Raw genomic sequence first — 25,659 nt, forward strand, 5'->3', positions numbered from 1 at the left:
CAACTAACAGCGGGTAAAACTGCCTTCCAGTTTATAGCCTGCTACAGACCACCCTCCCAAACCCAGGAACCCCACTCGGCCTTCCTGAGAACACTGGGAAATATGAAGTTCTCTCCAAACACCATTATATTGGGTGACTTCAACTACCCAAACATAGACTGGGAGCATTACTCTAGCTCCAACACCCTAGCCCAAAGGTTCCTAGAATTTATAAACTCAAATGCTATGGAACAACTTGTTACCACTCCCACAAGAGGGGAAAACATACTGGACCTGATCATCACCAACATGGGGACTCTATGCTCCAGACCAGAAGTGTATCCCTTACTGGTAAGATCAGACCATAAACTAATCTCACTGGATATTCACATCCCGACCCCACCCCCTGCCCAGAAAACCACAGTGAAAAACTTCTAAAGCAAATTTCACACTCCTCAAAACCGAGGTGGAATCCTTCAAAGCCCCGGGCCTGTGGAAAATACGGCCCAGACCGCAAAATCCTTTATAAACGCATTCTATGAACACCTTCAGGAATGCATGGATCATGCAATCCCAAATAAAACCAAGACCCAATCCTCCAAAGGCAGACGTCCTGTCTGGTGGACCCCAGCCATAAACAAACTATACAATAGAAGGAGGAAGCTACTACATGATAGAGCAAAATCCCAAAAAGGGAAGGCATCTCTGATCAGTATTAGCAAAAACCAACGGGCACTCATAAAATCGTCTAAGGCCAGCTTCGACAGAAAAATTGCACAGGACACTAAGGATAATCACAAGGCTTTCTTTAGTTATGTTAGGAACCTGGGTGGGAATTCCCAGATATGCTCAGAATTAGTCCAAAATGACAAAAAATACACCGAACCCACAGACATTGGCAACATCCTAGCTGACATGTTCAGTGCAAACCCCCCCCCCCCACCAAAAGGGCAAATATCTATCCCAGCAGAGTGCTGCCCCCTGACATCTCAGATGCTCAGGTAAGAGCCGCCCTCTCCAAAGCAAAAAATACAGCATCAATGGGACCAGACGGCGTCCCGGGCTGCGTCCTACATGAACTCCAAGAAGAGCTAAACCCAAACATAAAACTACTGTTCAATCTCAGCCTTACTACAGGATATGTACCCAAAGAGTGGCGTACAGCAACAGTGGTCCCTCTCCACAAAGGTGGTGCCTCAACGGATCCTGGAAACTATCGCCCCATAAGCCTGACTAGCTTGGTCTGCAAAGCTATGGAAAGGATCATCATGGACCTCATAAATAAAGATATTGGGGACCTACAGACACTGGATCCTACCCAGTTCGGCTTTGTTAAGGGCAGATCCTGCCTCTTAAACCTGGTCGATTTCTTTGAAACAGTCACCAAGGCCATTGACGAGGGTAAGGTGGTCCACACAGCCTACCTGGACCTCGCAAAAGCCTTCGATACAATACCCCACTCGGACATTATAGATAAGCTCACCAGCTTAAATATAAACCCCTATGTCACTAGATGGGTTGCAAACTGGCTCAAGGACAGAACCCACATGGTTAGAATTGCTGGAGCCATGTCAGACTCCAAACCAGTTACAAGTGGCGTCCCACAAGGCTCAGTCCTGTGACCTCTCTTGTTCGGTATATATTTCTCGGAGGTACAGGCCAACATGGAAGGACTGTGGCTGACCAAGTTCGCAGATGACTGCAAACTGGGCGCCATAATCGACTCTCCAGCCGACACAAGCATCCTCCAAAAGGGCCTCATTGAAACAGACAACTGGTGCCAGAGCCATGGCCTCAAGCTAAACGCCAAAAAGTGTATAGTCATCCCCTCTGGCAAAAACAAAGTGCCCACAAATTACCACATAGGTGGTAATCCATTAAGTACAGAAGAAGTAATTAGGGACCTGGGGACCCAAGTTGATAGCAATCTCTCATTTGACAACCACGTGGCCAAAGTAGTTAGAAAAACATTTTATATAGCCCACCTAATCATGAAGGGATTCACATCTAGATCAGGAGAGGTCATCGTGCCTCTTTACTCATCCCTCATCAGGCCCATAATTGAGTACAATGCCCCTTTTGGGATGTACCTTACCAAACACCTGAAGCAACTGGAAAGACCCCAAAAGTACCTCACCAAGAGGATCAAAGGGCTCAAACAGATGCCATATGCTGCCCGGTTAAAGAAACTCCAGCTCTACTCAGTGGCATACCGCCTGCTCAGAGGCGATCTGTGCCTGACGTATAAAGCCATGTCCAACCCGGAATAAATGGACATGCTGCACCTCAGAAAATCCAAATCCCATCGAGCTACGCGCTCAAGAGACTTGAACCTCAGCACTGAAATAAATAGGACATGCTGGAGGGACAGATTCATAACCCAGAGGCTCCCTTCACTCTGGAATAAAATCCCAGTCCAGGTTAGGCAGAGTCCCTCATTGACTCTCTTCAAGAGGAATCTTGATGAGTGGATGGGAGATTGTAGGTTTACCCCGGGTATCACTTCTGTGTCACTGTTAGACAGAGGCACAGTATACTAACCTCAAAAAAGGGCATAGCAAAATTAATTTAAAATGGGTGGCGAAAGCCAAACACACTCTGGCTAGGCTTATAAATGCCCTAGGGCAGATAGCCTAGTATGAACCTATGAACTCATTCATGTCCTTATGAGTAAAAGCCAGGCTTCCCCAGTCTTGGGTGGCAGCACTCTGGTCCCTTAATTTCTACTCTAGGAAGTAATTTCAACATTATTCCTGAAGGAAGTGAGAGTCAAGCACCAGAGAGCACTCAAGATGTCTTAACCTAGCCTATCTATCCTTTATCTCCTATGTGCCATGGTGCCAAATCCAAAAGATTCTTTTGTGTGCTTCACAAACCATGCTACACACAAATCTATCTCTTAGAATGTCTGTAAAGCTTAAAAAAATCTCAGTTCTAAGCAATTTCAGCTAATCTACAAAGATAAGCTAAAAGAAACCACTAAAAAAGATAAAAAATAATCTATAACAAAACCAGTGATAACAAAGCAGAGCAGTCCAAATAAAAAAATACACAACATTTATTGTCAGTAGAAAAAGAAACACCTTTAGTGCCAGGGCCTGTATCAGTTAGATTTTTTTTAAGACTTATGTAGTTTCTTATTTTAGGTTTATTGATGATTTCATTTTTTTGTGTAAGGGAGGTGAATCATTTGTTGAATTTTTTGTAAATGACCTACAAAATAATCATTTTGGTTTGGAGTTTGATTGCCTACAAAGTGGTAAGATGGTTACTTTTTTGGATTTAGTGGTAGAGGGTCATAATAGTGGTTATATATGCATTAGAATTCATAGAAAGTTTGAGGATGGGGGACATTTTTTAGACAGTAAAAGCTGTCATCCTCCACATGTGTTGACTGCCCTACATTATGGGGAAATTTTAAGAGTGAGTAGATTGTGTAGTGATGTGAAAGTTATGGAACAGGAAATTATTCATACTTATATTATGTTTAAACAAAGAGGTCATAGTGAAGGAATTATTATGAATGCCCTTGGAAAATTGTTTCAGTTGGAGCAGTGGAATGGGAAGTATAACAGTAGTGGGGTAAGGTATCATGTCAGTAGTTTGGATAGGTATGAGTCTAGGGAAGGAAGAAGAGTGTATTTTGTTATTGTTTTAACTCAGGAAGTGATAGATATTATTAAATATTATTGGCTATTTCTTTTGAGAGGTAAGAGTTATGTTAAGAATTTATGGAAAACCCCTTTAATATCCTTTAAGAAGAGTCGTAGTGTGAAGGATATAGTGGTTCACAATAAATTATGTGCACCGACAGAGGGTTTAGTCAAACAAATAAGTAGTCTATGTACAAATACTTGTGGAGGCTGCTCAGTATGTCAATATGTAGTTAAGTCCTTTGATAAGATTAATGGTGTTAGGTATAACCCTACAGCACAATATGCTTGCAGTACAGAAGGGGTAGTATATGTTTTAAAATGTTCCTGCAGTCTTTTTTATATAGGGGAAACTAAAAGATCCTTTAAAATAACATCAGACTAAAGAAAAAACGGCAATAACAAACCAAGCAAAAACAAAATCGGAAAGTGAGTAGTCAGTAACACGTCCTGGAAGTCACCCAGACAGAAAGATGCTAACAACAATTGCCTGAACGCAAGTTTATTATTTAAAATAAGAGCGTTTTCGCTGTCAATACAAATAGGCAGCTTCTTCAGAAAAAAATATATGAATAAAACATTTGGCGCCAAGCCTTTAATTTAAAAACCAAAGTGTAGCGTGTCATACTGACATCACTACTTCTTAAAAACACTTAAAGACGCACTAACATACTCCATTAGGACAAGGCAATTTAAAATAAGAATGCAAGTGTAGTTGAAGTGTCCGTAACCCCATCAAATACAAGTAATCAGAAAAAGGGGGGATACCAACACTTAATTTATCACAAAACAAGAATAAAACTAAAAACTAGGGGGAGGGGAAATAAACCAAAGAATTATATATGTATAAATATGTGAAACAACCTCATAGTGATCAACTAAGAGGTATCAGTCCACAAGCATCCCTCAAAGTAGGTGGAAAAATAAAAACCACCTTTTTAAAAGTTATTTTTACAAGTGACTTCTCAATAAGTAAATAGAAATGGCCAGTAACACACTGTCAGTGTACATGCGTATCTACACAATTGGCCCTATTTGGTGTAACTTCTCATTTTTAATAATACTGAGATGTTACAATTATCGTTGAGGCCAGGACAGTGGAAAGCATTAAGCTTGATCTGCCATTCCAATTCACGAAGTTCTAGTAACAGTGACAGAGGGCCCCCTCTAATACTCAAAGGTATATGATCAATTCCCATGAAGTAAAATTTGTGTTCAGGGAAATTTTCAATATGCCTAGCTAGGGCGTTTTCCTGTTTGTTAGTCCTAATGGCATAGACGTGTTCGTAAATACGCTGACGTAATTTACGATCCGTCTTGCCTATATAGAAAGCAGGACATACATTGCAAAATGCTCCATAGATAACTGATTTTGTGTTGCAATTGATTGTGTGTTGGATGTAGTATTTACTGTCATTGACTAGGAAAGAACCGCCTGTTTTTAAAAATTGGCACCAGTTACAGGAGCCACAGGCCACAGAGCCCTTACATTTGATAAAGCTAAGCTCATGTCTGGATTGTAAGAGCTCTTTAAGATTCCTTCCTTTTCTAAACACTACCCTAGGGAAGGGGCCCAATTTTTCAAAAATTACGGGGTTACGGACACTTCAACTACACTTGCATTCTTATTTTATATTGCCTTGTCCTAATGGAGTATGTTAGTGCGTCTTTAAGTGTTTTTAAGAAGTAGTGATGTCAGTATGACACGCTACACTTTGGTTTTTAAATTAAAGGCTTGGCGCCAAATGTTTTATTCATATATTTTTTTCTGAAGAAGCTGCCTATTTGTATTGACAGCGAAAACGCTCTTATTTTAAATAATAAACTTGCGTTCAGGCAATTGTTGTTAGCATCTTTCTGTCTGGGTGACTTCCAGGACGTGTTACTGACTGCTCACTTTCCGATTTTGTTTTTGCTTGGTTTGTTATTGCCGTTTTTTCTTTAGTCTGTCGTTGTCTCATGGCTTCGGATAGACCGAGCAGCCCAAGTACACCTTCAATCTTCCTATCGGAAGGTGTTCCACCGGATGGTAATCATCTGAACACTGGCTCAGACATGAACAGGATGCTTCTTACGTTATCGCAAAAAATAGACGCCTTGCATACTCGTATGGAGGTTTTTGAGAACAGTAACTTCCCTTGCACTTCATCGAATAGCATACCAGCTGGTCAGCGACCTTTAAGTGGCCCTTCTACCATGATCCACAATGAACAAAGTGAGCAATTCCACTTACCTGTATCGTCGGACCTAGAAGGGAGAGACAGACCTTTGGTAAACGGAGAGCAACAGAGTGTTAGTGGCAACAACAGGGAGCTTATTGGCGTTCCTTCGATCTCTCAGTGGATTAACAACTTGGAAGCTTTTGCGTTTCCTGGAGCGACTGTTACGGAACAACCGGCTTCAACGGGTGAGTCTAACTCTGTTGACACGATTCTCAACAATCTTAAAAAGTTGGATGCTAAAATGGTTAAACTAAAAAAACTACAGCTGGAAGTTTCTTACTTCCAGCAATGTCTCAATGAAAATATTGTGCCTAAAGGCCTTCGTTCTTCCTTCTCTCCTTCGGGTCTAATTCAGGGGACTGGTTTTTTGACGGACTTAGTCACACTTTTTGAAAGACAAGGGGCTCAACTACTAGAATTGTTAATAAAACATTATTCTCTCAATATTAATTCTCTTACGGATGAAATCAAATTACTTGACAGTACTATCAAAATGGACATGGAATTCTTGCGCTTTAAATTCGACTATGATCGAATTTTCATTAGCATTGAGGGGCTCATGTCTAAATTAAAACAGAATAAAGTCAAAAAATTAAACAGGGATAGGGACGCATATAGTCATCTACGTGCGTATCCCAAATTACAGACAGTGCCCACTGCAGGTTTGGATAGCCTGGATGGGTTTGAATCAGAAGTTGTTCCACCTGCTTCTGGTAATCAAACTGTTGACTTTAATCAACATGGGTCTAAAGCTAAATGAACTGACAGGCCAAATGGAAAGTTTTCTAATTACAATGACAGACCTAGGAAAAATAACTCTGATTCCAGTTCTAATTTTGTTAATAATAACAACTTTTTAGGACAACTCCCACAACGACCATACCAAACGAGGAGCAGAACTCGGAACAACTAGCACTCGTGCATAACAACATAGATCTGGATAACAGCGTGAGTTCATCTTTACGCATTCAATACAATCAGAATGGTGACTTCAAAATATACAATTTTTCTGATGTTATGTTGTCATCAGAGCTCATTGAAATCATGTCTCGTGGTAACACATTTGTGCCCAGCTCTGAATGTGATCTCACTAAGACTATTTTGGACTTAAAATGTTACACTAGGAAGTTGAACTTGGACCTGTTATTCAACAATTCCATTGCTCTACCTAGGGTTGAGTTAAAGGTTCCGAGTACCTTCAACCCCCCTTTGCACACTGGGTTAAAAGTTTTTGAGAGCATCTGTGAATTGGACATCAGAGAACTGAAAAAGATAAAAAATGGGCCAAAGTTTAACAACCTCCAGAATATCACCACTGAACAGAGAAGGGCTCTATCTGACTTTAAACTTTTACCAGTCCGGGTAATTAAACCTGATAAAGGGGGTGGGCTCGTGATTTTCAACAACAGCATGTATATTGAGAAAATGTCTTCTGTTTTGGACACACCTGCGTACTGCCCCTCTTCTATCAGTGAAATGAATGGCGCACATAGGAGAATTAGGGGTTACCTCAGGGACATGTTCCTGGAAGGCAGAATCGATATGGAATTATACAACTTTTTAGACATAGTTTTCCCAAAAGTTCCTATGATGTTTGGCATCCCTAAGATGCATAAAAATCTAGAGAACCCACCCATGAGGGCTTTAATAGATGGTAGGTTTTCTATGACTTATAATAGTTCTAAATTGATCGATCATATTCTTTTAAAATATTTAAAGAATATTCCTTCCATCTGTAAAGACTCCTGGTCCTACCTGAGTAGTATTGATAGCATTGTATACAATCCCGAATTCAACTTTCTCACAATAGATGTGGTTGACTTATACACATCGATACCCCATCAGGAAGCCACCGAGTGGGTTGGGCTAAAATTGAAAGATCTGGGTGCCACTAACAATGAAATCAGCATCGTCACAGAACTGCTTGACATAGTCCTTGATTCCAATTTTTTCATTTTCAATGAAAAAATTTTTTTGCAAAAACAAGGCATAGCCATGGGCTCCCAATGTGGAGCCAGTGTAGCTAACATCTTCATGGCCTTTTGGGAAACTAAGTTTATTCTATCGAACCCCACTTTCAAGGACCAGATCCATCTCTATACTCGCTACCTGGATGACATTTTCATCTTGTTTAAAGGCAAAGATGGGGAGGCTGATTCTTTAGTGGAATTCATGAACCACACTACCACCTTTTTGAGGTTCACATCCACGTTTTCTGTCAGGACTATTGATTACTTAGATGTCAATCTTAGCAAAGATGATACTGGTAAGATGTATTTTTCCAAAGTGTACAGGAAAACTACATACTGTAATTCTTTATTACATTATTCCAGCCAGCACCCTTTCAAACAAAAGAGGGCCATTGTTAAAGGCCAGTTTGTAAGGGCAGTCCGTATGTGTAATTCTGATTCAGCCTTTAGTGAAGAATGCCAGTTTCTTAAGAGTCAATTTTTGAATAGAGGTTATCCGACCTCATTAATTGACGAAATCATCATTGAAATAGAAGTGAAAAAAGCAGAAGGTCTTTTTAGACCTCTTCTCAAATTACAGGTCGACCTGTCAACGAATAGAAACACAGTTGAACACACACAGTTGGGCGATGATCAATCCCAACTAATAGGTAATACTAGATTAGACAACTTGGTAAAATGTAATTTGGTCACCAGTTTTACAACAGCTTTTAGTAGTGACGCAGGGAGAATTTGTAATATTTTGAATAAGAACTGGGACTTCATTAGGAATGACATTTACCTTTTTGAAAAATTGGGCCCCTTCCCTAGGGTAGTGTTTAGAAAAGGAAGGAATCTTAAAGAGCTCTTACAATCCAGACATGAGCTTAGCTTTATCAAATGTAAGTGCTCTGTGGCCTGTGGCTCCTGTAACTGGTGCCAATTTTTAAAAACAGGCGGTTCTTTCCTAGTCAATGACAGTAAATACTACATCCAACACACAATCAATTGCAACACAAAATCAGTTATCTATGGAGCATTTTGCAATGTATGTCCTGCTTTCTATATAGGCAAGACGGATCGTAAATTACGTCAGCGTATTTACGAACACGTCTATGCCATTAGGACTAACAAACAGGAAAACGCCCTAGCTAGGCATATTGAAAATTTCCCTGAACACAAATTTCACTTCATGGGAATCGATCATATACCTATGAGTATCAGAGGGGGCCCTTTGTCACTGTTACTTGAACTTCGTGAATTGGAATGGCAGATCAAGCTTAATGCTTTCCACTGTCCTGGCCTCAACGATAATTGTAACATCTCAGTATTATTAAAAATGAGAAGTTACACCAAATAGGGCCAATTGTGTAGATACGCATGTACACTGACAGTGTGTTACTGGCCATTTCTATTTACTTATTGAGAAGTCACTTGTAAAAATAACTTTTAAAAAGGTGGTTTTTATTTTTCCACCTACTTTGAGGGATGCTTGTGGACTGATACCTCTTAGTTGATCACTATGAGGTTGTTTCACATATTTATACATATATAAATCTTTGGTTTATTTCCCCTCCCCCTAGTTTTTAGTTTTATTCTTGTTTTGTGATAAATTAAGTGTTGGTATCCCCCCTTTTTCTGATTACTTGTATTTGATGGGGTTACGGACACTTCAACTACACTTGCATTCTTATTTTAAATTGCCTTGTCCTAATGGAGTATGTTAGTGCGTCTTTAAGTGTTTTTAAGAAGTAGTGATGTCAGTATGACACACTACACTTTGGTTTTTAAATTAAAGGCTTGGCGCCAAATGTTTTATTCATATATTTTTTTCTGAAGAAGCTGCCTATTTGTATTGACAGCGAAAACGCTCTTATTTTAAATAATAAACTTGCGTTCAGGCAATTGTTGTTAGCATCTTTCTGTCTGGGTGACTTCCAGGACGTGTTACTGACTGCTCACTTTCCGATTTTGTTTTTGCTTTAAAATAACATTACAGAAGCATATAATAAGAAGTTATGTTCTTACCATAACGTTCCATGTTAGTTGTCTTCTTCTCACCTTCTTTCTTGCTGGATGGATTCGGAGCCGATCCTCGGCTCCGACTCGGCCTATACTATAGCTCGAGAGCTATTTTTACCGGCCCAAGGCAGCCCTATATCCCACTATACCATGCGCTAACTCCCCAGATCTCGTTGGCAGCTAACACATAGTATAAATTTATCATTATTATCCTCATTTCCAAGTACGGACTCCCTGCTGGTAACACTAAAGATACGGGGAAACCGTAAAGTATTGTATCTCATGAAATAGAAGGACTCAGAGACCTTCAAGTCTGTCCAGGCTAGGGGGCAGGAGGGAGGGATGCAAGAAAGAAGGCGAGAAGAAGACAACTAACATGAAACATTATGGTAAGAACATAACTTCTTAATGTTAAGTTGTCATTCTCGCCTTCATTCTTGCTGGATGGGACAGCGTCCCTAGCACCTTGGTCCTGGGTGGCTCAATGGAACAGACTCCTGAGTACGATGGAACCAAAGTCAGCTCTATTTCTGGAGGCTATATCAAGTTTGTAATGGGCAATAAAGGTATGTTGAGAAGCCCATGTAGCTGCTGCACATATGGCATCTAATGGTAACCTTGCTTGAAAGGCTGTTGATGTTGATAGTGCCCTAGTTGAATGAGCCTTAGGCCTAGACGGGAGTTGCCTGTGTCTCAACTCGTAGACAAAGGTAATAATGGATGTCAACCATCTGGAAAGAGTAACCTTTGATACTGGAAGCCCTTTCCTCCCTTCAGCATAAGAGAGAAAGAGCTGATCTGACTTTCTGAGTTGTTTTGTCCTGTCTAGATAATACCGTAGTTGGCGATGAACATCCAATGAATGTAATTTCTGTTCAGCCCTGTTTGAGTAGTCTGGGAAGAAGACAGGCAAGTCAATAGAGTGGTTTAGATTTGCTTCAGAGGAAACTTTCGGTAGGAAGGAAGGGTTTGTTCTGAGAGTTACCCTGTCTTTATGAAAGACCAAATAAGGGGGACGGACAGACAAGGCTTGGAGTTCCGATACCCTTCTGGCAGATGTTATGGCTACTAAAAACAGAGTTTTCCAAGAAAGAAGCTTGAGGGAGCAAGAGGCTGTAGGTTCAAAGGGAGGCAGAATCAATGACGTTAGAACCAAATTTAAATCCCATTGTGGAGGCGGATCCTTAACGGGAGGTCTAAGCAAGAAGATGCCCTTGAGGAAGGCTTTACAGAGTTTGTGGGACATAATATTTGCTTGTGAGAGCCCCACATGAAAATTAGCAATGGCCGCTAATTGTACTCTGATAATGGCTGACGATGACCCTGAATGAAAAAGCTCTGCCAGAAAGTCTAGAACCTTATGAATTGGTGCATGGAAAGGATCTAAGGACCTAGCTTGTGCCCAGAGCGAAAAACGCTTCCATTTACTTGCATAAGTCTTCCTAGTATTGGACTTATGGGAAGCAAGAATGATATCACGGACAGGAAGAGAAATAAGGGGAAGCCTGGCTATGGCTGGAAGTGGAGCAACCAAGCTGTGAGGTTGAGGGAATGAAGAGACTGATGCCACTTGCCCGTGAGATGGGTCAACAGATCCGGAAGGGGTTCCAGATGCCAAGGCTGTTCCAGTAGATAACTGTGCAGGAACGGAAACCATACTTGTCGAGGCCAATACGGAGCAATGAGGATCATTTTGGATCTCAATGCGTTTGCTTTCTGAATTAATTGGGGGATCAACGGTAAGGGGGGAAAGGCATATAGAAGACCCCGGGGCCAATCGTGAACAAGAGCGTCTCTGGGGGGATGGCCTGGTAGAGGGAAGAGTGTGAAGAAGTCAAGGCACTTGCTGTTTTGAGGGGTTGCGAAAAGATCGCAGCAAGGCTGGCCCCACTTCTGAAATATTCTGTCTGCTACCGCTTGATTTAGAGACCACTCGTGAGGCATGAGGATAGTTCTGCTCAATCTGTCCGCTATGACGTTGGACTTCCCGGGGATGTGCATTGCTATCAGAAACTGTTGAGAGGAAATCGCCCATTGCCAAAGTCTGAGTGCTTCTCGACATAGGGGGTAGGACTTTGTTCCGCCCTGCTTGTTTATGTACCACATCACAGACATATTGTCCATTTGAATTGCTATAGTCCCTGTGGGAAGAGAGTTCTGAAGGGCTTGCAACGTTAAAAGCACCGCTCTCATCTCCAGGACATTTATGTGCAGGTGGCATTCTAATTGTTGCCATGTGCCCTGGACCGTCCTGCCCTGATAGTGCCCCCCCCCCACCCGATCAGGGAGGCATCTGCTGTCACCGTGGCAACTGGGGGGGGGGGAGAACAAAGGGTCTGCCCTGAAAGAGCTGAGGGGAAACCATCCACCAGGAGAGGTGATTCTTGCATGATGGGGTTATCAAGATGTTGTGAGTCATTGGGAGCTGTTGAAAGGACCACTGAGAAAACAGCATCCACTGAAGGATCCTCATGTGGAATCGGGCTAATGGGAGGAGAAGGATCGCCGCTGCCATGAGGCCTAACGCTTTCAGTACTAACTTGACTTGAACTCTGTTGGACTGAAACAGGAACTGAACATTCCACCGTATGTCTGTCACTCTCTGAGGTGGTAATGTTGCAGACATTTCTGTGGTGTTTAACACGGCGCCTATAATGTTTATACATTGACAAGGCGACAAGGAGGATTTTGCAAAATTTATAGAAATACCTAGATTGTTGCAAAGTTGAATAGTGTAATCCCTGGCCATTATAAGATGCTGCTTGGTGGTAGTAGAAATGAGCCAGTCGTCTAAATATGGAAACACCTGGAATCCTTTTTGTCTCGGGTGAGCCATGACCACTGCCAAGCATTTGGTGAACACCCGGGGGGCTGTGGTGAGACCAAAGGGCAGGGTTCTGAATTGATAATGACTGGCTCCCAGCCGGAAGTGGAGAAACCTCCTGGAGTGCCTGTGTATCTTTATATGATAATACACGTTCTGGAGGTCTAACGAGCACATCCAGTTGTCTCTGCCCAAAAAGGGTAGAATGGACTGCAGTGTTACCATCTGAAATTTTGTCTTTTGTACAGAGTTGTTCAATCTGCTGAGGTCCAAAATGGGTCTCCAGTCTCCTGTCTTTTTTGGTACCAAAAAGAATCTGGAGTAGATTCCGGATCCTAACTGATCTGCTGGGACTGCCTGGATGACTCTTTTTTCTAACAGCTTTTTTATTTCTAGCTGTGCCTGACCCCTTTGTCCGGGTGGTACGTCTGGTAGGGGTCTTGGCGGTTGTACCAGAGGGGAAATGAAGGGAATTTTGTAACCCTCGGATATGATCGACTGTACCCATTTGTCTTGGGAGAGGGATTGCCAGGCTTCCGGGTACAGAGATAATCTTTCCCCGACTGCCTCTGAAGGCGGACAGTCGGGCAGCTTCTCAGGGATGCTGAAAGGGTTGGTCAGGGAAGGATTCCCTGGAACCCTGGTTCTGTGGACCCCCTCTGCCCCTGGGGCGGCGTCTGTTATTGTTCCCCCCTCTGCCTCTGGGGGGAAATTCACCACGTGCGGCAGGCACGACTCCCTGTGGTTTGCGGAACCACATCTTTCCACCCTTCTGGCCCTTAGGATAAGGTCTAGAGGGTGTGGAAAAGTGGACTCCCATGGCAGAGAGAGTCTTACCATCTTGCTCGCATCTGGTGAGGGTATTCTTCACCTGAGGTCCAAACAATTCTGAACCATCAAAGGGGGTGTTGGTGAAGGACGCCTTGAAGGGATCGGCAAAGTTACAGTCGCATCCAAGCGTGACATCTCAACGCAACACCTGTGCCTGTGGCCCTACTCGCTCCATCGGCTGCGTAGGAGATAAGCCACATGGAGGAGTTGACAATGGAATTCAGGGTAGCCAGCTGGGAGTTCATCTTGTCCTGATACCCCGCAGCAGAAGGATCCTGTACAGTTTCACCCAGTTCTTTGAGCAAGTCTCTCTGAAGGCGGGTGAAATGACATAAATAGTTCAGCGATCGCATAGCAAAGGTCACTGAAGCAAATGTCCGCTTACCATACCTGTCCATGGTCCTGGACTCTTTGTTAGGAGGATGAACAGGTACAGAAGGATCAGCTAATTCCTTCTTAGTGGCTGCTGCTACCACCATAGCATCAACTGAAACACCTTTGGTCAGAAAGGATTTGTCCTCCAGAGCAGAAATAAATTTAGAGGACCTCCTAGGGGTAGGTTCCATTGAGTCAGGAGCTGCCCATGCCTTTCTGGCCACTACTTCCATTAGTGGGTCGAAAGGGGGAGACACCCAGGAGGTGGAAGGGCGAGATCCAAAAGCGTCAAGGTAAACTGACTTGTCCTCAGAGGGTTTGAGAGTGGACCAATTTCCCCTCTGTTTCAGGATCTCTAGGATGTCTGAAAAAGAGACATCCTCAGTGGGGGATCTCGGGGAACCCTCCGACTCATCCAAGTCGGTGTCCGACGTGACAGACTCGGGGGAGTCTATGTGCTTCCTCTTGCACTTTCTTTTCCTAGGGGGTTCCCCTGAAGCTTCAGGGGAGGCCTCGGAAGAGGAGGAGACACCCAAAGTGGGTACCCTACGCTTTGGATCTCTGCTGTCAGATGCAGTAGGATGGCCAGAGACCGTAACAGGCACTGTAGAGAGAGGAGCTGCAGAATTTAACCTTGGAGTGGACACTGGGTCCAGCACGCTCCTCATCACTTCGAAGGCTCCCCTATCAGGCACCAAAGGCAGTCCCGGCTCCGAAGAGACCTGAACCGCTCCCGGCACCAACAGAGAAGGCTCTGAGAATGCTGTCGGGGCCGAACTAACCAGAGCCGAAGCTCAGAGAGGGAGAGCAGGGTCGGACAAGGGTCCAATGCCACTCGCCCCCTCGGAGCCGACAGTGGAGTCCCGGCACCCAGACCTCTCCACGGACGGAACCAATGAAGAAGTCAGAGCCAACGACACCGGAGCCGAAGGTGGGAGTATTGGCTCTGACGTGGGCAAGGTTACGGTTCCGACAAACTCCGGCTCTGAACTCGAAAGGTGAGTCGGGGGGAGGAATCGATGGCGGTACCGAGGGAGCCACAGTCTGGTGAGATGGGCTTTGGAGCATTTGGGCTAGTGCCTGAGATTTTAAGAGTCTACTGACCACCCTCTCAATATCATGGTGGGAAAGCCTGGATGACCCGGATGAATGAGTCCTATGACTCCGCTCCGATAGGAGTGGTGATCTCGGAGCAGATCGGACGGATTCTAGTGAGGGGTATCTAGAGCGCTTGCATGCTGGAGTCGGCTCCGATGCAGGTTTCGGAGCGGATACGACCTTGCTCACTTCGGATCCAATTGGAACCAATGTCGGAGTCATCTCAGTTACACCAGTCCTCGACTCAGAAGCTGGAGCCGAGGGTTTGGCGGTTTTAGAAGACTTCCCCGAGCCAGACTTGGACGGGGAGTCATCGGGCTTCAATAAGCCCCTCAAGATGAGCTTATTACGACGCTCCTGCAGGACTCTTGAACTAAATCCGTGACAGATGGAACAAGAGTCCTGCAGGTGTAAAGGCCCCAAGCAGTAGACACAAGAAGTGTGACCGTCTGTCAGAGACATTTTCTGACAGCACGAGTCACACTTCTTGAATCCCGAAACCTTAGCGTCTTTGGACATAGTCCTAAATACAGAAAACACAGTCAGCCCACACACTCACTCAACTTATACCCAGAAAGGAGTTAAGGGGACTGACTAAAACACCCACACACAGACTCTCTAAGGGGTGGGGGAAACTAAGCTAAAGCCCATAGGCCCGATTATAAAAATTAACTAAAAGGAAGGGAGAAGGGCTACAAAAGGGCTGTAATAAATAAAACTATCGATAGGGACCTAAGGTAGGAAAACTATCTGGAAAACTATCTGAAAAATAGCTCTATTGAAAAAAATCTCTTTTACTGACCTGAGCCAGTAAAAAAAGGCAACCTCGCAGCGAAGCGGCAAACGAGATCTGGGGAGTTAGTACATGGTATTGTGGGATATAGGGCTGCCTCGAGCCGGTAAAAATAGCTCTCGAGCTATAGTATAGGCCGAGTCGGAGCCGAGGATCGGCTCCAAACCCATCCAGCAAGAATGAAGGAGAGAATGACAACTTAACATGAGACATTAAGAAGAATAAATGTGAAAATCCTGTGACAGATTATTACAATACTGTGCATGGGGGATTTTTTGTTGATTTGAATATATTAGAACAGGTTACAGCCGAGAATGTTTCTCTGCTGAAAAATAAATTATTGTTTGAGGAGACTGTTTCTATTTTAAAGTATGGCACCCTAACACCAACTGGTTTATACAGGGAATGAACTTGGAAGGATCCTTCATAATTTAGCATTTTTATTGGATAATTGTTTTATAAATGTTAATTGATTTGTGTGTCTTTTTGTACTTGTTAAATCCCAGAAGTCTGTTTACCCAAGGCATTAGAGGTGTTTGTTTTTCTACTGACAAAAAAATGTTGTGTATTTTTTTATTTGGACTGCTCTGCTTTGTTATCACTGGTTTTGCTGTAGATTGCAAAGATAAGCCTCTTATTTCATTAAAATATGAAAAAAAGTATGTTGGCTTTTACATAACTGATAAAATGTATTTTACTAGAAATACTGAATATAGTTTTCTTTACACGGGCAAAATGTACACATAACATTCTCATATAAATATTTTAATGTGTGAAGCCTGTTTTGTTTGCCTACAGCATTTATGTTAAAAAGTCTGTTCATTAGTGCCATGTGAAGTGACTAAATTTGCCTTTTAGTACAACACTTAACTGAGTACCACTATGAGGCGACAACACTAACCACTGCACCAATGCAGCATATTAGGTTGACGTATCAAATAATATTTCCAAATGACAACTCTGTTTTGCATTCATTTAATCCGTTTTTACTCATGCGGTCACCTAATTTGTCATTTGGAACAGCATGAAGTTCATTCTTATTTGCTTCCCACAATGAACATTTTCCCTATCTTCTTCAAAAATTTATGTTACTTTTAAAACTAGAATTTTCCTGCCCATGTGAAATGGCTTAATTTTCATTTGTTGTGACTTACACTAAATGCATATTGTCAGTAAATTGTTAATTAACACTCAGTGATCTAAGCTGCTTTCCAGTTTATCTTTACTTATAACCATTTATCATGACTGCTGCATGCTGATGGTATGGATGCGCAATGGGTGTGACTCTCCATATAATGCAGAGATATGTGGACCCAATTGCATTCCGCTATCACAAGGAGAAAGGAAAAAGTGCCATGTAATGAGTAAAAAGAAAAATAATGTACTTCACAGTAAAATAATGGACTATTTTAATAAGTAGATGTTTTGCTTGTTCTTCAGTAAAAGTTCTATTGTGTGTGTGTGTGTGTGTGTGTGTGTGTGTGTGTGTGTGTGTGCGTGCGTGGGTGCGTGCATGTACATATATGCATTCTTGTGTGCATGTGAGAATGTACAAGAGTACACACAAACGCAAAATGCCGATTGCTAAATAAGTGCAGTTTTAACATAAGGATGACAGAGACTGTCACCAGTTTTTGAACATCATGGTACTGAAGGGATGTGTGGTTATAAATCATCTCAGAGGCAGTCAATCTCAGCTGGATGGAAAAAAAAATGTACAATGCATTTTTGCAAGGAGGCAAATCATACTACTCATCTGCAACCCTCACTCCTGTTACTGTGTATATACAAACTTTGAAGTCAGTGAGCCTTTGGGGTAAGAGGAAATCTCCCTTATGCCCAAACTTAAAAACAACTCAGAATTTACATTAGAGAACCATTCAACAAGTTGGGAATTGACAATCATACATCAGGATAATAAGACTTGATGAGGGATGCATTGATATAAAGCTGTACCCTCATGTTCAAGCACCAGGTTGAATATGCATGCAGGTAGGTGCATGCGTGAATGGGCGTGCCTTCTTTGAAGGTTGGGCATCAGGCTGGCAACTTGGCACCTTAAAAATCCGCTGCCAATCATTAGCGGATGGGAGTTCCACTGTGGTGACCCCTAACCGGGAAAAGCCGAAAGACAAAATTAACAGTGAAGAATCTGATTTCCAAGAATGACATCCAAATATAGTGGCTCCAATCAGTCCATATTAAAACAGATTAGTAAATAAATAGTAAAAGAAACAAGCAAAAATGTTTTGTTGCCTGTTTCTCTTAGGTGGGTTACAATTATAACTCCCATAAAATATCAGAGCACTTACCTACAAGTCCTAACTTTCCTTCATACAACAGGACTCTGTCTATGGAAGACAACAGGTTTTCTGTATGTGTTTCTTTTAGAAAATGTCTTAATGTCTGAGAAAATGGAGAAAATAAGAACATTACTAAGTGAGTCTGTACAATTATATAGCAAACCCTTAAATAAATATATAGTTCACTACTGACGTCAATTTCTACTAGACTTGCCCTTTATGACAAGATATTATATCATATACAATTAAAATGACTGTGCATAGAAAAAACTCATACATACGCATAGTTTAAATCAGTCTAAGATGTCTAGGCAGACAAGTCTTTCATAGATTCTGCTCTGAACAGCCCTGCTGAAATCACTAGTTTACTGAACTATGAACCCTTGCTCCTGCTCTAGATAGGTACTTAAAAAGGAAATAATGTAACAGTGGGTACTGTGCCACGATTTTCCATGATAAACTGCAGTAGCGCTTTTCTTTTTCTGGTTCATTGAGATATCCTGCATCACTCAAGGCAGAGTGCTGTAATATGCACAGTTAAATACTATATGGCCAAGGGTAGTCTAATCTTCTCCAAAAGCACAGACTGTCCCACTGATTTCCTTGGTCTTTCTTGATGTTCTCTAGTTTTCATCCCCTATTTTTTGCATGCCATAAATAACTTATCTTGGGCCTTCATTGGCTCTAGACTTTTCAGAGAATCATTCACCCCCTCATCCCTTTCTGTTTGATGCTTTATGCTGTCCCACTGCCCTGTCTTCCGGCTCCTCCTTCTACCTCCTGGAATTTCTCAGATACAGAGCTGGGGCTAGCATGGATTGTAAGGGTGTCTTGGGGGGGAGGTTAGTGCCAGTGACTACTGCCAGAGGGTTGCTAATGACCTAAACTCATTTCCCCATCCCCTCCCCTGTGTTTTTCTACTATGTCTGAGGGTTATTTCCCTCTATGGACCACTCCTCCTCCTCTCAGGAAGCACCTTAGACAAACAAACTCCCTCCTGAGAATGGCAAACCTATCTCTCCCTGTCAACACGTCAGGCACCCAGGTTGCTAATCGAACCCGGGTCACCTGGGCCACAGTTAGGGCTATATCTCTCTTTGCCATGCTGCTGGCCACAGACTTTTTAGAATAACCTTGATAAAGTTTTGGATTAGGGATACTTTAGTGAAAAGCATAACTAGAATGATAATATATATAAAAAGTAAGGCACAATGAAGGCTATACAAATATTCAGATTTACTCTGCTAAGACTCATAGCACAGAGAATCATTGTTTACTACACATAAAAAAGGTAGAGAAGCTTTGCACACAAACAAACTAAAAGACGTATTTCCCAAAAAAAAAAAAATATATATATATATATATATATATATATACACACACACACACACACACACACACACATATATATATATATATATATATATATATATATATATATATATATATATGGAAAAACAAAACCGAATAAGACTAGGAAGAAATAAACTTATTCTACTGAAAACTTCCAAACTGTTAAAAACAAAAAAACAATGAATAGACGCTGAGCCAGAACCATTATTTGCTGAGTGCTTTCGTTCACTTTATTGATAACAATCGAACTTCATCACAGCAAAATGTAATATTTTTGCAGTACTGTGCGAGCTTTAAATAGTCTAACTGGTATAAAAAATGCTTCACTATGATTGGTAGATAGACTACGCTAATGCAGTAGTATTTGGACTAATGAGAGACACTGCTCTAAAACAAAAGGTTTTATCTGCTAACACCTTGCCACTAGGGGGCATGCCGTAACTTTTTAATTGTACCACTTTAATGCACATTTAATGTTGAGATTCTCGTTGAGCACTGGTGGGGTATCTGCTTCAAGGAAGAATTGCCATCTTAATTCCTTCAGCTCTAGTAGTGTGTTGCAATCCCCAAAAAACTGCTGGACCTGTTTTAACACTAGAAATTTAAAACGGGCGAAGCCGTTGCAGCTCGTGGCGTGTCTGCTTAATGCATTGTAACTGTCATTATGCCTGATGGCTGCAAGGTGTTCCTTCACCCTGTCTGAAAGCTTTCTAATTGTTTTTCCAATGTAGAAGGAAAAACATTGGTCGCAGTAGGCTGCATAGACTAGAAAAGTTGAGTGGCAGTCGTACTGGACTTTGAACTGCACCGTGATGTTGCAGTGTTGAAAAGTGTAGGATGTGCCTGAGTGTATGAAAGGGCAGACTACACAATGCTTGCAAGGGCCCATACCTTTGGGGTTTTGTGGGTTAGCAGCCTCATGGGGGTCTGCACCATTCCTGAGTATGGGGGTCTCTTTCCTTTCAAAGGTTTGTTTGGGCATTCTGGTCTTCTTTTATGAGAAGACAGGCTCATTACCCACTATCTGGTGGGTGTTGTGGTCTGCTCTTATGATGTTCCAGTTTTTGCCAATGATATCCTAATGGGTTGCATATCTCGGCTGATGGGGATGGGGAAACTACACTTTCTGTTCTTGGGTTCAGTAGTTCTGGTGGTTGCCAGGGGGAGGGGGGGGTGAAGCCATGAGTAAGGATGGGTGGGTGTCTGTCTTATCTGTGGGAGGCCACTTCTTGAAAGACATCCTCTACTAGCTGTTTGGGGTAATGTCGGTGGATAAACATTTTTGAAAGGAATTGGCTTTCCTTGAGGAAGGTATCATCATCAGAGATGATCCTGGAGAGGCAGATATACTGCCCTTTGAGCACATTCTTCTTCATGAAGAAGGGGTGCTGACTATTGAAATCTAGGAAGTTGTTCCTGTAAGTGTTCTTCCGGTACACATTGGAGGTAAGACTGCCAGTACTGGGGTCAATGGTTAACTGAGTATCAAGGAAGGAGATGTGGGTCCCTTGTCCTGAGACTATGAAGTCTAGGTATGGGATGCTGTTTGTGAGTGCCGTAAGGAAGGTGTCCAGCTCAGTGTTGTCACCCTCCCACACAAAAAAAATATCGTCAATAAAACGACAATATAAGTGGGCTGTGTGGAAGCCTTGTGTATTGGTCAAGGTCTCCGTCTCCCATGTGCTGAGGACTAGGTTGGCAAAAGAGCGGGCTATTTTGGACCCCATCACCACCTCCTTGGTCTGTAGGTAGATGGCTCCATTGAAGAAGAAAAAGTTGTTTTTCAGAACCACTGTGGTTAAAGCTATAAGCATTTCAGTTTTAAAAACATTGACTTTAGCATGCTTGTTGAGAAACAGTTCTAACACTTCCAAACCTTCCCTGTGGGGGATGCTGGAGTACAATGCTACTATGTCTAGCGTTACTAACATGCATTTTGAGAAATCAATATTACTCTCATGCAAAATGTTTAAAAATTCCCAGGAGTCCTTGATGTAAAAATCTGTCACCTGAACTAGCGGGATGAAAATGAAGTCCAGGTATTCCGATATTGTCTCTGTCGTGGTTTTATGGTTAGAGACGATGAGCGTGAATGGGGGGTCAGTGGGGTCCTTGTGTACTTTGGTGATGCCAAATGCTCTTCCTAGGCTGGGGTTATGCACCGACAGAAAAACAAATTCCTCTAGGGTAATATGCTGCTTGCATTCCAGGGTTTTGAGCAGCTTATCAATGGTAGTGAAGCTTTTGTTCACTTCGTTCAAGGTCACAGCCTTGTAAAAGTCCTGTTTAAGCAGCGAATTGTTAAGTTTTTGTACATAGGTTTCCTGCTCCATAAGTACAAGGCCCATTCCCTTATCTGCTTTCATGATACGCAGATTGTGATCCTGGCTTAAGTCCCGCATGGCGTCCAGTTCCGCTGGTGAGAGGTTGTACCTTTTGTGGGAGTTGGGCTCATTAAGAAGCCCTGTGAGACCTTGCTCACACACTTTTTGGAAGGCTGAAAGTGTGTTGTTGAGGGCTGGGGTGACACTCTTTTTTCTGGGGGCTGCAGGTGTATCAGGGTCGTCAGAGGATTCTGAGTCTGTGTCCTCTGTGTTACTTAGAAGCACTTTCAGATTCAGTTTTCTGAGATAAAGCCATGAGATCCAGCAGAAATTTGTGATCTGTGCTCTTTTTGATGGTAAAAAGGAGAAGCACTTGTTTAATAAACTCATGTGGGCCTCTGAGAGATTTCTGTCAGTTAAATTGAAAACGGTGCTGGTGAGTTGTAACTCCCGCTCCCTTAGTACCTCCTCGTGGAGCTCCTGGTGTTCATGGGTCTGCCGATGTATGTCCAGCAGCTCGACCTTCTCCCTCTGCCTGTGAACGAAAGTGCTCAGCAAATAACAGTTCTGGCTCAGCGTCTATTCATTGTTTTTTTTGTTTTTGTTTTTAACAGTTTGGAAGTTTTCAGTAGTATAAGTTTATTTCTTCCTAGTCTTATTCGGTTTTGTTTTTCCTAATTATCTTCCTCCGAATGCACCAATGGATAGCACACTAAGTATGGAACCAGGCTCTAGTAGCCAGTCTTTACTTGACAGCTCACAGGCATCCAGCCAGGACTATGAGACACTGCTCCAGGAGTGCCATGCCACCCTAAGCAAGGCGAAACACATCCTCAACAGATGCAGAGTGTTGCAACCTGAAAACAGAGGCTTGCCCTTAAGCCTCTCACCATTATCCAACTCCAGCCTCTCGCCTCCAGACACACCACCCAACCTCAGCAACCGAGTGAACAGAGGCCTTCTGCAACCACTCCAATAGGCAACCAGATAGAAACCCCACCACATAATCCAGCCACGGAGGCCATTATACACTTTGTAGAAGGTCTCAGAGAAAATAATCCGTTCCTTGACACAAATGGATTAAGGGACGCACCACAGGCAATTATCAGGACTGACTCACAGCAGATCAACACTACCTGCGGAAACCTCATCTACAACCTGGAAAGGAAACTGATCACCAAAAAAATTGAGTACGACATCTACTTTCTATGATCTTGCGTCCACCACAAGATTGTGCCGCAAGGACTCAGATTTTACAGATTCCCAAACGGGATCACGAAAGACACAGGCATTTACTCTGACCTGGTTAAGCTATACAACAAAGCAGGCCTTTCCTCACTCAACCTGCTCATCACTTACAACCAGGAATGGCTGGAATTAATGAAGGAGGACATCTTCAAACTGCAGGAACAAATCCTAATGCAGCCTGACTTTGGAAACTACAAGCACCTTTTCGATAATATTACTCCCAAAATCACCAGGCATGTAGCCACCCTCATCTTCAGGAAACAGAAAAAGCTCAACTGTGATCTACAACAGTACAGGGACAACCACGCATACAGACTCCCTGATGTAAGACATCCGGGAACAACCAATGGCTACATGAGGCAACCCCCAATGACCACCACCGCATCCACAGGACCACCTCCACCTCCTCCGCAGGTTACAGCTGCTCCCATGCAACAAGTAGAGCTTATCACCACCCCCTCCTCCTCCCATACCTGCCCCCACGGCAGGAACCCCAGCCAACGAGGCTACTGAGCTCAACAGAAAGCAACCCCAGCATCCTTTTTTATGGCAACAAGGACCAGGCAGTCCAGCCCTCAGCACTGGGGCAACTTACCAGAACAACAGGAGAGGGAGGGGAGGACTGAGAACCACGGGCAGAGGGAGAGGGTCAGCAGACCCATGAACACCAGGAGCTCCACAAGGAGGTACTAGGGGAGCGGGAGTTACAACTCACCAGCACCCTTTTCAATTTAACTGACAGAAATCTCTCAGAGGCCCACGTGAGTTTATTAAACAAGGGCTTCTCCTTTTTACCATCACAAAAAGCACAGATCACTGACGTTCTGCTGGATCTCAGGCTTTAACTCAGAAAACTGAATCTGAAAGTGCTTCGGAACTGGATGCCATGCGGGACTTACGCCAGGATCACGATCTGCGTATCATGAAAGCAGATAAGGGAACGGGCCTTGTACTTATGGACAGGAAACCTATGTACAAAAACTTAACAATTTGCTGTTTAACCAGGACTTTTACAAAGCTGTGACCTTGAACGAAGTGAACACAAGCTTCACTACCATTGATAAGCTGCTCAAAACCCTGGAATGCAAGCAGCATATCACCCTAGAGGAATTTGTTTTTCTGTTGGTGCATAACCCCAGCCTAGGAAGAGCATTCAGCATCCCCAAAGTACACAAGGACCCCACCGACCCCCCATTCACGCTCATCATCTCTAACCATAAAACCAAGACAGAGACAATATCAGGATACCTGGACTTCATTTTCATCCCACTAGTTCAGGTGACAGATTTTTACATCAAGGACTCCTGGGACTTTTTAAACATTTTGCATGAGAGTAATACTGATTTCTCAAAATGCATGTTAGTAACACTAGACGTAGTAGCATTGTACTTCAACATCCCCCACAGGGAAGGTTTGGAAGCGTTAGAACTGTTTCTCAACAAGCATGCTAAATTCACTGTTTTTAAAACTGAAATGCTTATAGCTTTAACAACAGTGGTTCTGAAAAACAACTTTTCCTGCTTCAATGGAACCATCTACCTACAGACCAAGGGGGTGGCGATGGGGTCCAAAATGGCCCCCTCTTTTACCAACCTAGTCCTCAGCACATGGGAGAAGGAGACTTTGACCCATACACAAGGCTTCCACAAAGCCCACTTATATCGTCGTTTTATTGACGATATTTTTTTCGTGTGGGAGGGTGACAACACCGAGCTGGACACCTTCCTTATGGCACTCACAAATAGCATCGCATACCTAGACTTCGTAGTCTCAGGACGAGGGACCCACATCTCCTTCCTTGATGCTCAGTTAACCATTGACCCCAGTACTGGCAGCCTTACCTCCAATGTGAACTGGAAGAACACTTACAGGAACAACTTCCTGGATTTCAAAAGTCAGCACCCCTTCTTCATGAAGAAGAATGTGCTCAAAGGGCAGTACATCCACCTCTCCAGGATCATCTCTTGACGATGATACCTTCCTCAAGGAAAGCCAATTCCTTTCAAAAATGTTCATCCGCCGACATTACCCCAAACAGCTAGTAGAGGATGCCTTTCAAGATGTGGCCTCCCACAGATCAGACAGACACCCACCCATCCTCACTCATGGCTTCACCCCCCCTGGCAACCGCCAGAACTACTGAACCCAAGAACAGAAAAAAGAAGTTATGTACTCACCATAACGTTCCATGTGACTTGTTTATCTCGCCTTTATTCTCACTGATGGATCGGCTCCGACACGGCCTATAGCAAAGCTCAAGGTTTGCCAGTAGCTCGAGACCAAGCCCTTTATCCCATGATGCACTGCTGGAATTACCTCAGATCTTGTTTGCTGCGTGTATATATACCCCTGTAAGGGGAGCACTCCTCAAGAAGGAAGAAGAAGTATTGAACAACCAGGATGATTCTAGCCTCTAGGTCAACTGTGAGCCAGGAGGGGGATGGAGGGAGGGACGTGAGAATAAAGGCGAGATAAACAACTCACATGGAACGTTATGGTGAGTATATAACTTCTTTATGTGAAGTTGTGAAATCTCGCCATTTATTCTCACTGATGGGTAGCGTCCCTAGCACCCGCAATCCTGGGTGGCTCATGGGAGTACATTTTTCAGGACCATGGAACCAAAAGAAGACCTGTCCCTGGAAGCCTTATCTACTTTGTAATGAGCAATAAAGGTATGAGGCT

The 25,659-nt window shown here is 43.1% G+C and overlaps 1 protein-coding gene across 1 annotated transcript in view; it reads right to left on the reverse strand.

Annotated features, from left to right (window-relative positions):
• PLEKHG7 (pleckstrin homology and RhoGEF domain containing G7) overlaps positions 1–25,659 on the reverse strand; it is a 1,339,509-nt gene that overhangs the window by 152,319 nt on the left and 1,161,531 nt on the right. Inside the window, exon 13 of the mRNA XM_044087653.1 lies at positions 18,059–18,152. Within this exon, the coding sequence (XP_043943588.1) occupies positions 18,059–18,152 (94 nt within the window). The remainder of the gene's footprint in view (positions 1–18,058; positions 18,153–25,659) is intronic.

Source organism: Protopterus annectens, chromosome 11.part0 (genome assembly GCF_019279795.1).
Source record: "Protopterus annectens isolate FY-2018-M chromosome 11.part0, PAN1.0, whole genome shotgun sequence".
Taxonomy (NCBI): Eukaryota; Metazoa; Chordata; order Ceratodontiformes; family Protopteridae; genus Protopterus; species Protopterus annectens.